Source organism: Zootoca vivipara, chromosome 6 (genome assembly GCF_965207765.1).
Source record: "Zootoca vivipara chromosome 6, rZooViv2.hap1.1, whole genome shotgun sequence".
Taxonomy (NCBI): domain Eukaryota; kingdom Metazoa; phylum Chordata; class Lepidosauria; order Squamata; family Lacertidae; genus Zootoca; species Zootoca vivipara.
Genome location: NC_142589.1, coordinates 11,716,784 through 11,731,099, shown reverse-complemented (window position 1 = coordinate 11,731,099; position 14,316 = coordinate 11,716,784). Strand labels below are relative to the sequence as shown.

The 14,316-nt window shown below is 46.7% G+C and overlaps 1 protein-coding gene across 5 annotated transcripts in view; it reads left to right on the top strand.

Moving 5' to 3' along the window:
- MTOR (mechanistic target of rapamycin kinase) overlaps window positions 1-14,316 on the top strand; it is a 101,044-nt gene that overhangs the window by 72,465 nt on the left and 14,263 nt on the right. For all 5 annotated transcript variants that reach the window (XM_060276247.2, XM_060276244.2, XM_035117075.3 and 2 more), the window contains 12 exons: window positions 172-311; window positions 3,046-3,146; window positions 3,725-3,840; window positions 5,415-5,492; window positions 5,593-5,700; window positions 9,254-9,379; window positions 9,487-9,618; window positions 11,575-11,690; window positions 12,914-13,031; window positions 13,215-13,421; window positions 13,660-13,760; window positions 14,053-14,149. In XM_060276247.2, the coding sequence (XP_060132230.1) occupies window positions 172-311; window positions 3,046-3,146; window positions 3,725-3,840; window positions 5,415-5,492; window positions 5,593-5,700; window positions 9,254-9,379; window positions 9,487-9,618; window positions 11,575-11,690; window positions 12,914-13,031; window positions 13,215-13,421; window positions 13,660-13,760; window positions 14,053-14,149 (1,440 nt within the window). The remainder of the gene's footprint in view (window positions 1-171; window positions 312-3,045; window positions 3,147-3,724; window positions 3,841-5,414; window positions 5,493-5,592; window positions 5,701-9,253; window positions 9,380-9,486; window positions 9,619-11,574; window positions 11,691-12,913; window positions 13,032-13,214; window positions 13,422-13,659; window positions 13,761-14,052; window positions 14,150-14,316) is intronic.

Genomic DNA, 14,316 nt, shown 5'->3' with positions numbered 1-14,316 from the left:
AGCGTTCCCTCCCATAATGCTAATGGCATAACTATAGACCTCGTGTGAGATGAGACATGAAAGCATATGAGACTTGTATCTCTTGGGTCTTCTTCTTTACTCCTGCCACTTTCCCACACTAAAATTTGCTGTTTTGTCTACCCTCTCTTCCCGCCTTCCCCACTTTTATAGGAAATTCAAGCAACCTGGTATGAGAAACTTCATGAATGGGAAGATGCTCTGGTGGCCTATGACAAAAAGATGGATACAAACAAGGATGACCCAGAACTGATGCTGGGGCGCATGCGCTGCCTGGAAGCCCTGGGGGAATGGTAAGAAGAGCCAGTGTGGTGTGGTTAAGAGTGTCAGACAAGGAGCTGTGTTAAAATCCCTAGTTGCAGGTGCACATTGGGGGGCTGTTTCTCAAACTAACCTACCACAAGGTTATTGTGAGAATAATATGAAGAAGGGGTAACCTGTGTATGGCACTTTGAGCAATATAAGGGGAAAGTGAGTTACAGATGCAATAATAAATATATAAAGAGCATCTTATTGGCAAACGTTCAATCCATGGTGTCTCCAGGTAGGAGTGGTATTGGTCCTCTGTCAGAAGTCTAGAGAGCTGCTGCCAGTCAGCATAGACAAAGCTGAGCTAAGCGGACCAATTATCTGATTTGTTACAAGGCAACTTCCTATTAATCTGTAACTTTATTCAGAACCATGCTCAGTTGTAGAGCATCTGCTTTGTGTGCAGAAGGTCCCATGTTCAATCCTCAGCTATCTCCAGGCAGAGCTGCAGGAGACACCTGTCTAAAAGCCTGAGAGCTACTGCCTGTCAGAGTAGGCAGTTCTGAACTAGAGGTACCCAGTTGTCCGCCTCAGAATAAGCCAGCTTCCTAAGCTCCTATGGCAGGCATCCTCAAACTGCGGCCCTCCAGATGTTTTGGCCTACAACTCCCATGATCCCTAGCTAACAGGACCAGTGGTCGGGGAAGATGGGAATTATAGTCCAAAACATCTGGAGGACCGAAGTTTGGGGATGTGGGTCCTATGGGAAACAAAAACAGACATTTGGTATGCGAAGCATGTGCTCATCCACTGAGTTACAACTCTTTCAATGGTTCTAATTAATGACTTAGAAATATATATATATATATATATATATATATATATATATATATATATATAGATTCCCCCTCCCCTTGTTTCAACTACTTTGAAATTTTTTGCTGGGAAGTGGGAGTATACTATTTAAAATAAGGTACCTGCCCATTAGCCCATATAAGAGTTTGCAAAATGACTTCCCTTCCAAAGGAGGGTGGGAGATGTGAGTAGTTTGCTTTTTGCAGGCTTGCGTGAATCAAGACCCTTTGTGAAGTGAGGAGTCTTTATCCCTATCAGGGATCTGCAGCATGCACACTCAATGTGCATGTGTGTGTGTGTGTGTAAGAGAAAAAGGGAATGTGCTTTTTTTGGAGCCTAATTGGAAAAGACAGAACCTGCATGACATACTGTGCCATTCAACCTGGAGGGTTCAGCAAATCCAAGCCAGTCCTGCCTAAATCGCTGCACGCCTCATGTCATTGAACCTCTCTGTTTTGATGGGTCCTGACGTGAACCCAGGTTGATGGCACACGGGGAGTGGGAGAGGGCAGGGGAAGATGCCTGTCGATTGAAGTCACTCCGCAGACCAAGGGGGCTGCACAGAATTACCCAAAGCAGCACAACCTGTACCTGATGTTCCCATCTTTTTGTATCCTGGGTGGCTAGGGTGGCAGAAAGGGGGGGGAGCCAGGTGACTTTGGGGGGAGTGAGAAGATAGGCTGCATTGGCTATTTAGACATGCATTTCGACATGGGGTGGCAAATGCATTGGCTGCATTTGTTCTTAAACAATGTTTAAGAACAAAAGAAGCTCTGCCAGCTGAATCAGGTCATTGGCACATTCTAGTCCAGCATTTGGTTCTCAAGGGGCAAACTACCTATAGATGCCTCTGAGCCTGGAAGCAGGATTTGAGAGCAAGAGCAGTCTCCCCACTTGTAGTTCCTAGCAACTGACATTGTAGGTAGGACATAGCCATTGTGGAATGCAGCTTTGGTGCCTAAAGGTCAGCTAACATCATATTAACAGAGCCATCAAATTCAATTAAAATGAGTACAAATCTGACAAATGAAACCAGTAAAGAGGAGGAAATAGCATTAGTACTTAACAGAGCAGCTTAAGACCCAAATACCTGAAGGGAGTCTGTATCCAGCTAAGTCATACATAGATTAGACCGACGGAAATATAAATATAAAAAAATTATTTTTAAAAAAATAAACTGTGGCAAAGTACCGCAGCAGAATTTGAGAATCACCTGCCTGCCACCCTTGTTTTTACTATCTTTTAAGGCTCCCAGTGAAGTCTCCTGTGTCCTCCCAGCCCTTTTGTTTCATGCTGCTGCTGTTTTGATCCGTTTTCACTTTAAATCAGTGTTGTTGCTCATTAGCTGCCAACTTTTCTGCATGTGGTTTTATTTGCTTTTTAACACTGTCTTGTTGAAGTGTGTGTGCGTGCATTTAAAGACTGCTTTCATGGGTGTGTGTTTTTAATGACACTTTTAGGTTACAACCTTATCCTCAATTCCCTTGGAAGGAGTTGTCTCCAGGATTCGTCCTACACAGGATAGACCATAGCTGCCAAGTTTTCCCTTTTCTCGCAAGGAAGCCTATTCAGCATAAGGGAAAATCCCTTAAAAAAAGGGATAACTTGGCAGCTATGGGATAGACCCATTCAAATTCATGAACATGACTAACTTTGGTCAATTAATTTAATGGGTCTTCTGAGTAAAATTTGGCTGGCTACAACCCAGTAAATCCAACTGATCTCAATGGGGCTTCTGAGAGAGTATGAATAGTATTCCAGTATCATCAGCAACCTGCAGTTTGGGGTTTATTTTTTCACAAATACTGAATACTGTTTCCTTAATGGAAAGGCAGTATAAAATGCACATTTTAAATAAAAGCAGGGGGGAGGATTTTCATCAAACTGTAACTTTTGCATCTTTGCTTTTTTTCTTCTTCCTAGGGGACAACTTCACCAGCAGTGTTGTGAGAAGTGGACCTTGGTGAATGATGAAACCCAGGCGAAAATGGCAAGAATGGCGGCAGCAGCTGCATGGGGTTTAGGTAAGTCCCAGCCTTAAGACTGTCCTTCTCTTCCCTGCATGCACATGCATGCATGCATGTATGTATGTATGTATGTATGCACACACATCCATATATTAGGGGTGGGGTGGGAAGTTTTGCCAAGTGTCTAATCTAAGCCCTAGAACAGACAGTCCCTCTAAAATGCTGTTTCACAGAGGAATGTCCAGCACAGGTAGACATGGGGTGGCAAATGATTTGTTGAATGCTGGTGGTACATTTTCCACGTAGGAGAAGCAGTTCTGCAGTGGATATAGGGAGGCCATCGGATTTTCTTCCCTTTAGTAGGTTTAAGCTCATTCTTTCAGGGGTGCCATGGGGCAGCTATATCTATAGACGTAGCCCTTCAAACATTTTCAACTACAGCTCCTAACAGCCACAGACTGTGGCCAGGGATGATGGGAGTTTTGGTCCAGGAACATCTGGAGGGTGCCATGTTGGCTACCCCCGGTATAGGGATTAATCCCTTTCTTCAGGTAGATTAGAGGGGCTGGATGAGCACGTCCCACTGCATGCCTCCCAACTCTTACTGCTTATGCAGGTTGTGTCTGTCTCTGCAGGTCAGTGGGATAGCATGGAGGAGTACACCTGTATGATCCCAAGGGATACCCACGATGGCGCCTTCTATCGGGCTGTGCTCGCCTTGCATCAGGACCTCTTTTCATTGGCTCAGCAGGTACACTGTGAACCTTTTCGCCATCACCCGTTTTGAAGCCTGTGGTTTGAAGAGCAGCAACTGGGCAGGGCAGCAGGGAAAGCTCCTGTTTGAGGGGATCCCTGGCAAATTGCCCTCTGGTGGGCCTCCTACACAAGGGGGCCCTCCCTCGGCAGCCCATGTTGGGATCTGACCATGGTAATTCATGCTATGCTGGCTGGGGTTGATGGGAGTTGTAGCTCAAAATATCTGAAAGGCACCAAGTTGTGGGAGGCTGCTCTAGGACACAAGAAATCTTCAGGCTTTATGGTGCCAGAGGACCATGCTGTAACAGACTAAAATGGCTGTTGATCAGGCACTTTTGTAAAGTGTCCCTATATGGCAAGTCTTACCCGCCATCCAGGCAAGCAGCAATTTGCAAACTGGTCTTTGGTCTAATCCTGCATGGATATTCCTATGCTTCTGTTGAGGATTCAACTTATCTTGTCTTTGTGGATGTGAAATACATTGTTAATTTTGGGGGGGGGGGGCGTGGATCTTGTATTATTATTTTGGGATGGAGGGGGCTACATCCATCCTGCCCCACCCTAAATTCAGAGCTGAAGTTGTAGGATGAATTCCTTTTTAAGAAAGAAAGAAAATAATCCAAATCAGCCCTGTCAGAATCTGTCTGTCTCTATTGATGTGCACAAGAAAATTCAGCCAGGCGTTTGAAAGAGCTAAGGCCTCTGTAATTAACCTTTTTCACATTCTGGGAAGGGGGTGGGGGAAGAGGGAAAACTGTGGAGGAAAGATTATATAATACATGGCACGGCACCCAATGTTTTGGACTTCTCTTTGTGCATAGCCTGTAAAATGTGAAAGAGAAGCTCTGGCACACATAGAACCTCAAAACCTACTGGAGAAAAATTATGGGATGTGTCTAGGTCATAGTAGGCAGTGCACTTTCAAGCATACATCATACAGGCACCATTTTATTTGTATGCCACCTTTTCATAGTTAAAGCCAGGCTCAAGGCAGCTTACAACATGAAAAAAATGCAATATAAATTACATAAGCGGGGTGGGACTCTGGTCATCCAGTTGTTGTTGGGACTCCAGCTCCCATCAGCCTCAGCCAGCAGGGCCAATAATCAGGGAATATGGGAGATGTATTCCAGCAGCATCTGGAGGACCATAGGTTCTCCACCACTGCTGTCAAGGATTGGTCTCTTCAAGCCTGACTCAGCTTGTATGTTCCTGGGTGTATGGAGTCACTGTTAGTACTTTGAAGGAAATGCAAGAGTGGGGGCTGTGTACAAAGCAGGGCAAGGTATCTGTTCTAGAGCAACAGGCAGGAACAGGAAGGAGCCAATAATAATGGACAACCCAGGAAAGACCCTGGCCAGTCCACAAGATCTTGAAAAAGCGCCACTATCCTGAACGAGTGAAGGAAACAAAGTTCTAGATGTACATAGTCATTTTTTGCTTCGTAACTGAAGTGCAACAACCGCTCCACTGTTGACTTCGTCTTTTGTCTTTACTTTAAGCTTATTGTACTATGTTTTCAAAGTCTCCATCGCCTTATTAGACCCTTCCTTTCTTTTCCTCCATCAGTGTATTGACAAAGCCCGAGATCTGTTAGATGCTGAGCTGACAGCTATGGCAGGAGAGAGTTACAGCCGTGCCTACGGGGTGAGTACTTTGCTCCTGGCCTCGGGTGATGACCCTCTGTTTGGGAATTGTTCCGGCGCAGCGGTGATTGGGATGGAATGTGATTGGCTGTTTCCTTTAGGCGATGGTATCCTGCCAGATGCTTTCGGAGCTGGAAGAAGTCATCCAGTATAAACTTGTACCGGAGCGACGTGAGATCATTCGCCAGATCTGGTGGGAGAGACTCCAGGTAAAGACACTGCAGAAAGTTTATAACACCAGTATGGTGTAGCAATAACTGAGTGCTGGGCTTGGATCTAGGAGACCAGGGTTCAAATCCACACTCTGGCATGAAGCTCACTGACTGACCTTGAGCCAGTCACTCTCATATCTAACCTACTTCACAGGATTGTTGTGAGGATAAAATGGGGAATCATGTAAACCACCTTGAGTCCCCTTGGAGGAAAGTTGGAGATAGGTAGAGTACCTAGAGCAGTAGCCATATCAGCAGACACCAAACTCTCTAGCTTCCCTGAATCTTAGCTTCCTTCCATCCATCCAGCCAGCCAGTGGCTGCTATCCCATATTAACTCCAGCACCCACCCAGAGGAAGAATTTTTTCCACCATGGCGCTCTCCTTCCTGTTGTTCCTGCATGTGCTTCCGTGCGGCGCAAGAAGCTGTTTACCTGTTGCTGCCAACGGCTTGCTTTTTGCCCGCCCGCCCCCCTCTCTTTCCCTGTGCCATTTGGGAAGCTGTGACAAAGCTCTTTGCCTCCAAGATTGCATTCCTGTCTGGAAAGTCTCAGAGAACATTCCGCCCAGGAGGAATAGCCCGGAGCAACGGGGTGGGTGAAGTCTGCAATTGCAACTGTTTATAGACCTTGAAAAGTAAGGGAGAAAGAAAAAACAGGACACTGAGTTCTTGTATGTTTTTACAGCATCTTCCTAACAAATACAAAAAGGCCCACTTTATGTGGACCTCAGGGAGCTTTAGATTTCCTACTTGATTTGGATGTGAGATGGCATACCTGGCTATCTAATAAAGGCACCGTACTCTCTCTGTTTCTCCAGAGCAGGAAAACCTCTCCAGTCTTTCTAACCAATGTTTAATATTCTGTTTTGAATGCAAGGTCTACAGTAGAAGTAAACTCTTGCAGATGTAAACTCTTGTTTTCATTTGGTGCAAATTGCCACCATTTGTGGAAGATAGGAAAAGCCCAGATGGGCTCTGGTTCCCTCTAAATTTCTCATTGGTTACATCGGAAGCTGCCTATACTGAGCCAGACCATTGGTCCATGTACCTTAGTGCTGTCTACACTGACTGGCAGTGGCTCCCCATCGTTTCAGACAGAAGACATTCCTAGCCCTAAACTTGTAGGAACTGGGGATTGAACCTGGAAGCTTCTACATGCAAGGCTGATGTTGTGCCACTAAGAGGTCTTTTCCCATCCCACCCCTCCAACTGTTGTTCAAAGCTGCCATGGACTTCTCCAATTTGACTCAGGCTTTTCTTCTGTCTCCACCATGGCAGTGGGCATTGAGCTGCTGTGGCACTCAGCACAGGTAGGTGAGAGGGAGATGCCTCTCCTGGCAACAAGGCAGCCCAATTCAAAGGGATGGCCAGGTCAGCGAGGCAGCAGGAAAACACCAACACTAGGCAGGGAGAACAGCAACCAAAGCAGAAATGCAAAAATATCTGTGTAGGGAATGTGTTCGCGTGCGTGCACACACACACACCCTTTTTCTCTCCTTGTTTTTCTTCCTTTTTGATGCAGGAACAAATTGTTGTTGGAACTCAAAATAACATGTTACGTGCTTTTTCAGAAATTCAGTCAGACTCCTGTCTTGTTGTTTTGAAAGGGATTTAGGAGGACACAGACGTTACTACTTTATGTTTTCAAATCTGTTCCTTTTACTGGGGGTTGATCGTTCCTCCTCTCCGAATTGCCCCCCCTTTTTCCATTAACGAACATTGTTAACACTGGAGAACCTGGCCGGCTCCTGGAGCTGACTACTATTTACAGTCCCCAAGGACTGGAGTTTAGCAGCATGTACAGGATGGAGTGGTGTGCAAACTGCGATAATTAAATGCATATTGCTTGATGCAATGAAGCAGTGACGTTTTCTCTTTAGGAAAAGGTGTCTTTGTTTAGCATTAGGAGGAGCACTAGCCACTTGTTTGGAACAGACTCCTCCCCACAATAGGTTAGATATTCTCTACTAACTGCAACATACAGCAGTCTTTGTTTTCTTCTTCCTTCCCTGTCTCCCCTAAGACAGCCTTTTTTTCTGTTCAGGGCCACAAGGGTAAATGGGTCAAGGAAAACACATTGGTCTCTCCCTCTGTGTCCCTTTTTGCATTTCCAGCTGGTCATTAGAACAACTGGTAGCTAAGAATTTGTACCCACGTTTGTGTATTTCTTCCTCCTGATCCATTTTTCTTCTTCCATCGTGCCATGGTTATGGTTTACTTTATCACTTTCCCCTATATCATGGGTAGCAAACTAAGGCCCAGGGGCCAGATCCGGCCCAAACACCTTCTAAATCTGCCCACAGATGGTCCGGGAATCAGCGTGTTTTTACATGAGTAGAATGTGTCCTTTTATTTAAAATGCATCTCTGGGTTATTTGTGGGGCATAGGAATTCGTTCATTTTTACCCCCAAATATAGTCTGGCCCCCCACAAGGTCTGAGGGACAGTGGACCAGCCCCCGCTGAAAAAGTTTGCTGACCCCTGCTCTATATGTTATGCTCAAAGCATGACAAAAAACCAAAATCATTACAAAAGACCACTCAATACCACTATCCACATAAAAGCAGTCCAACATAATAAAAAAATGCATAATACAAAATAATTTCAGTGTCAGTGTGTCATCTATCAAAGCAAGGGAAATAGCTCAGTGGCAGAGCACCTGCTTTGGATACAGAAGGCCCCCTGTTCAATCCCCAGCACCACCATGTTGGCCTGGGAATGTCCCCCCACCCAACAGCCCTGGAGAGCTGCTGCCAGTCGGTGTTGACAAGACCAAGCTAGATGGACCAGTGTCCTGCCTTGGAATAAGTCAACCTCCTATCTTTGCAGCAGGGCTGGGGAAGCTGTGGCCGGAAGTTGTTGGACTCCGACTCCCATCAGCCCCAGTCAGCATGGCCACTGGTCAGGGGTGATGAGAATTTGTAGTCCATCTACATCTGCAAAATTTCAGGTTCCCTGCTAGATAGTAGCAGCAGAGTGAGCCCTTTTTAAAGACCTAGAAAGGGAAGCAGGGCCAATGCCTGGTGTTAGGAGAAACAGGGCAAAACGTCCTCTGAGCTAGAGAGTTCAGCAAATCTCATAAGATGATGTTGTTTGTGGGCATGACTCCGCTGCCTGTTACAGCTCGTAGCTACCAATTGACTTATCCTCTTATACAAAGGTTTAGGAGCAGAGGAAGCTTCCTTGTACTGAGCCAGGCCTTTGGCTCATCTAGTTCAGTATTCCCTGCACTGACTGGCAGACCCTCTCCAGGGTATCAGGCAGGAAGTCTTTCCCAGCCTTACCCTGGAGATGCCATTGGGGATTGAACCTGGGACCTTTTGCATGCAAAACAGATGCTTTACTACTGAGCCACGGCCCTTTGTGTAGATAGCTACCATCACACTGACTGGAAATGGCTTGCGTAGGCTGCTGGTGCACCATGTGCAGCTGCTTCTTGTTTGCCTTAAGCCTACTGCCTATTTTAATTTCCATGGGCAGCAGGAATAAGAAATAAACCAACAGATACATGGACTTAAGAGGTCTCTGCCTGTGCTGCTCTTTTTCTAGGGCTGCCAGCGGATCGTTGAGGACTGGCAGAGGATCCTTATGGTCCGGTCCCTTGTCGTTAACCCCCACGAGGACATGAGGACTTGGCTCAAGTATGCCAGTTTGTGCGGCAAGAGTGGGCGGCTGGTGAGTGTGTCTTGCAACTCCAGCAGGTATGAGAACAGCAAAAAGAGTTGGACGCAAAAATCCACAGTAACCTTCCCCCCACCCCTCCTCTTTTCTGTTTATTCAAGGCTTTGGCTCATAAGACCCTCGTGTTGCTTCTTGGGGTTGACCCGTCCCGGCAGTTGGATCACCCGTTGCCAACTGTTCATCCTCAGGTGACCTACGCCTACATGAAGCACATGTGGAAAAGTGCCCGCAAGGTAAAAACGGAAAGAATTTCGAAAATGCCTTTGTCCCTCTTGCTGAAAGCTCCTGCTTCCTAGGACTGCTGCAGCGCAAGAAGCAAAATGCACAAGGTTCTTCTCCCTTCCTTGTCCAGCCACTTTTTCTGGTTTTGAAGTGGATGACTCTCCACCGTGTCCCAGCATTTTCTCTACCCTTGTGTGTGTTTGTGTGTGTTGTGTCAGTGGTCAGTAAAGAAACAAGCAAACACACCAGGCAAACCGGAAAAGGGTTTTGGAGTGGGGTTGTGGTGTTGGTTGTGTTTTTTTTTTGCACAGACAGACAAAACATCTCTGCAGACTTAGATACCCAGCCAACAAACAGCTGGAGAATCCACAGGGCTATGTAAGGCCAAATCACTTGGCTTTGCAGGGGCATGGCCGAGTCTCTTTGGCACAGCCATGTGAGGGGAATTTACATAATCAAATCCAATAAACCTCAGTCTGGATCCCTTCTTATTCCTGTTTAATATATGGTAAAGTCTCTCTTTTAGTCCTGAATGTGCTGCCACGTCATTCCTTCTATTCAGTGCCCCCACCCCAAACCCATAGACTGTGGAGGCTAAAGCTCTTATAATTGTGTGGCTCAGCTGCATACCTTCTAAAATGCAGAAGGGACCACCCCACCAATGGTTAATCTTTTGGCTATTTTTGAATTGAACAGGTTTACACCCGTGCTTTTCTTGTAGCCAATTCAACTCACAGTGGGGGGAGATTTAAGCAACCGTGTGTGTGTGTGTGTGTGTGTGTGTGTGTGTGTGTGTGTGTGTAAACCTCATCAAGTATTAACGTAACATCTTGAAAAAGAATAATTTAGGGATCCTTGAATTTTTAGAAGAAGTTGTAAATTTGTACAAGCTAAGCTCATTGAGAGGGAAGAGGGGAAGGTGGCATTGCTGAAAGGGTCTTGTGCCTCACCTATGGTGTAGTTATGGAGGGGTGTGTGTGCCCTTTGCACTAGGGATGGGGGCTGAGAGCCAGAAGCCACTATATCCGGCATTAGGATTCTTCCCAGGGCACCCTTGTCTCCAGTCCTGCTCAGAGCCCTCCTCAAGTGCTTTTGCCTGGCCTGGAATGTGTTCTTGTACTGTGATGATGATGCCTGTCTGCCTGGATGGAGTGAGTGTGTGTGTGTGTGTGTGTGTGTAGAAACTCCTGTCTTCTACATGACTGGAATAGCCGAATGCTGCTCTGCCCATGTTTGCTTCTGGCCACACTTACCAATGGAATGTCACCCCCAGAGGGTTTGCCCATGAGGGAACATGGCAGCCCTCAGGCTGAGAATGGTTCCTTTACACTTCCACAGAAGTGCAGGAGGAAATCCACTTTGGTTATGTAGCTTTAATGAATTGTTATGGCATGTGCAAAGAATCTTTGCCTTCTCTTTCTGGCTTGGGTACTGAAGCGTTGCAACCCAAGAGAGGAGAGGCAGGAAGAAAATGGTGATGTTCATCTTCCTCTTTGGTGCAAAAGCTGCTCTGCACGGCACAGATGAATTACCAGCTTGGTGTGTGATTGCTAGCTCATTTTCCCCTATTGTTTCCAAGGCTTTTTTAAAAAATCCACTTTTTAAAAAAGAAAAAGGAAAGGGAAATAAATGTATTTTTAACTGAAGCGATATACACAGGGTACTCTAAAATAACAAAAGCTGACAGCTTGTATGAAGGAAGGTGAGCCCTTGATTCACTTTACCATTTACTGGTTAGGACATCTGACAGAGGAAATTACTCAGAGGAAATTCACTGAAATCAATGGACCTAAGTTAGCCATGCCTATTAATTTATATGGGTCTTCTCTGAGTAGGGCCCACATTGGCTACAACCCAATGATTCCTGATTTGTATGTGTATCTTTACAACCACAAAGTCCCCCCTTTGTCAATGCTTGATAACAGCCTAGCAATGCACTTCAAAGCATGCATGCATTCACCTTGCAGATCGACGCGTTTCAGCACATGCAGCACTTTGTTCAGACCATGCAGCAGCAGGCTCAGCATGCCATCGCGAATGAGGATCAGCAGCACAGACAGGAGCTCCACAAGCTCATGGCACGGTCAGTACCTTCCTTCCCCTGAGGCTCAGCAACCAGGCCAGAAGCAGCGACATGCCTTCCCGAAGGCTGCAGATAACACAAAGTGTCGGGTGATGGCCTGACCAGCTGAAGCCATGCACACTCTGGATGAAATGACTCTCTCAACATCAGTAATCTGTGCTAGTAGCCACAAGAAGCTTACTGTTCCCAGAGCACTACCATTCCAGCACTGTTAGCTCCATTTATTTTGCTAACATCATTATGCCAGCTGCACAATAGAGACCATGGTGCTGTGTGTTCCGCATTATGTAAGCTGGATTGATTCGTTACTGCAAGGATGGGGAAGCTGTGGTTCTTCAGCTTTTGCCGGACTCCCATCTAGCCATCCCACCAGCATGACCAGCCTTCAAAGATGCTGGGAATTGTTGCCCAAGAAATACCTGTAGGGTTCCCCTCTGAAGCCACCGCTAATAAGATGAGGCATGATTTTCAGGGTGCTTAAAATGAAAAGAGGATGGTAAAAGAGTTCTGAGAGGATCTCCACAAACCAAATGAACGGGCAGTAAAACAGCGAATGCATTTCAGTGTAATTAAGTGTGAGGCTGAATGCTGGAGGATTCAGGGCAGGCAGAAGAAAGCACTTCTTCACACAGCGCATAGTTAAACTATGGAACAATGGCTCCCACGAGTAGTGATGGCCACCAACTTGGATTCTTTAATAGAGAATTAGTGGGGTAGGAGAGCTGAAAAGAATGCCAATATATTTCACATCACATCTGGCAACCCATGTATCCCTTTGGTTTCAGGTTAGTGAACATGCGTTCAGTTCAGTTAGTACATAGGTAAAGGTAAAGGGACCCCTGACCATTAGGTCCAGTCATGACTGACTCTGGGGTTGCGCGCTCATCTCGCTCTATAGGCTAAGGGAGCCGGCGTACAGCTTCCAGGTCATGTGGCCAGCATGACTAAGCCGCTTCTGGCGAACCAGAGCAGCGCACGGAAACGCCGTTTACCTTCCCGCCGGAGCAGCACCTACCGTATTTATCTACTTGCACTTTGACGTGCTTTCGAACTGCTAGGTTGGCAGTACATGGGTAGACGAGTCTAAAAAGCCTGGGACCCAAATTGTCACGGTCCTCTAGCAGCTATGGTGGCTCATTTACCAGAAGTAATGTATTTAGCATTAACTTTGGAAGTGTATACTCGATCCTGACCAAAGTATTCCTCCTGGCATATGCTCTCAGGTGTTTCCTAAAACTGGGTGAGTGGCAGCTGAACCTGCAAGGTATCAACGAGAGCACTATCCCCAAGGTCCTGCAGTACTACAGTGCCTCCACAGAGCATGACCGCAATTGGTACAAGGTAAGCAAAAGGTTCCCATGTCGCCCAGAGTAGCAGCAGCGCTTCTGGTGGGGCCTGTCAGTCCAGTGTACAAAACACTTAAGCACCTCTGCCCTCCACCTTCTGCAGCAGAGTGTTGGCTTAGGGATCAGCAGGGGCATTGTTTATTGGCTATTCTAATGCGTGCGTACCCACACCCGGCAGGCTTGGCACGCATGGGCAGTCATGAATTTTGAGGCCGTCCTCCACTATAAGCATCAGAACCAGGCCAGGGACGAGAAGAAGAAGCTTCGCCATGCCAGTGGAGCCAGTGTCACCAGTGCCAACACGGAGGGCAGCAACAGCGAGAGCGAGACAGAAAGCCCTGAAAACAGCCCCGTTCCATCTCCCGTGCAGAAGAAAGTCATGGAGGTACACTCCAATTGTCTCCCCAGCTGGTTCCCCTTCCTTTCACCCTTCCAATTGATATGCACCAAGAGCGGGGAAGCTGTGGCACTCTAGATGTTGGTAAAACACCCGCCCTCCCAGGGTCAGGGATGGTGGGCATTGTAGCACAGCAACATCTGCAGGGACGCGGGTTCCCCATCCCTTTCTTGGCCGTCACTTGCTTTCATGCAGAGTGACCTGCAAAACGTTTGTTCTCTGGCAGGACTTGTCCAAAACACTCCTGATGTACACTGTTCCAGCAGTGCAGGGTTTCTTCCGGTCCATCTCTTTGTCACGAGGAAACAATTTGCAGGATACCCTCAGGTGAGGATTCCACACACACACACACACCAAAAATGGGCCCTTGTGCAGTGGCAGTTTATTTTGATGGGGACTCTCCACCGTCGGAGGCAGTGCACCTCTGAATTGCTAGAAAGCACAAGTGGGGAGAGAACTGCTCTTGCATTCCGGTCTTGCTTGCTGGCTCCCCATTAGGGCATCTGGTTGGGCACTGTAAGAACAGGATGCTGGACTAAGTGGTGCATTGCCCTGATCCAACTGCAGGACTCTTCTTGCGTTCTTATGATCCTGATGTGTTTTGATCTCCTTTCCTTAGAGTCCTTACTCTATGGTTCGACTACGGCCACTGGCCAGAAGTCAATGAGGCATTGGTAGAAGGGGTGAAGGCCATCCAGATTGATACCTGGTTACAGGTAAGGGACTGGTTTCTTATGCGCATCCCTTGCATTATTTAAACCAAAGTACAACAGCGGACTAAAGAAAATAATCCATGGTTATGTCTGGATTTCCCAAGCCCCATCATTCATAAACCTGTGTATTTGTTTGCACAGGGGAATTTGTTATCCTTCCATTTTTCCTT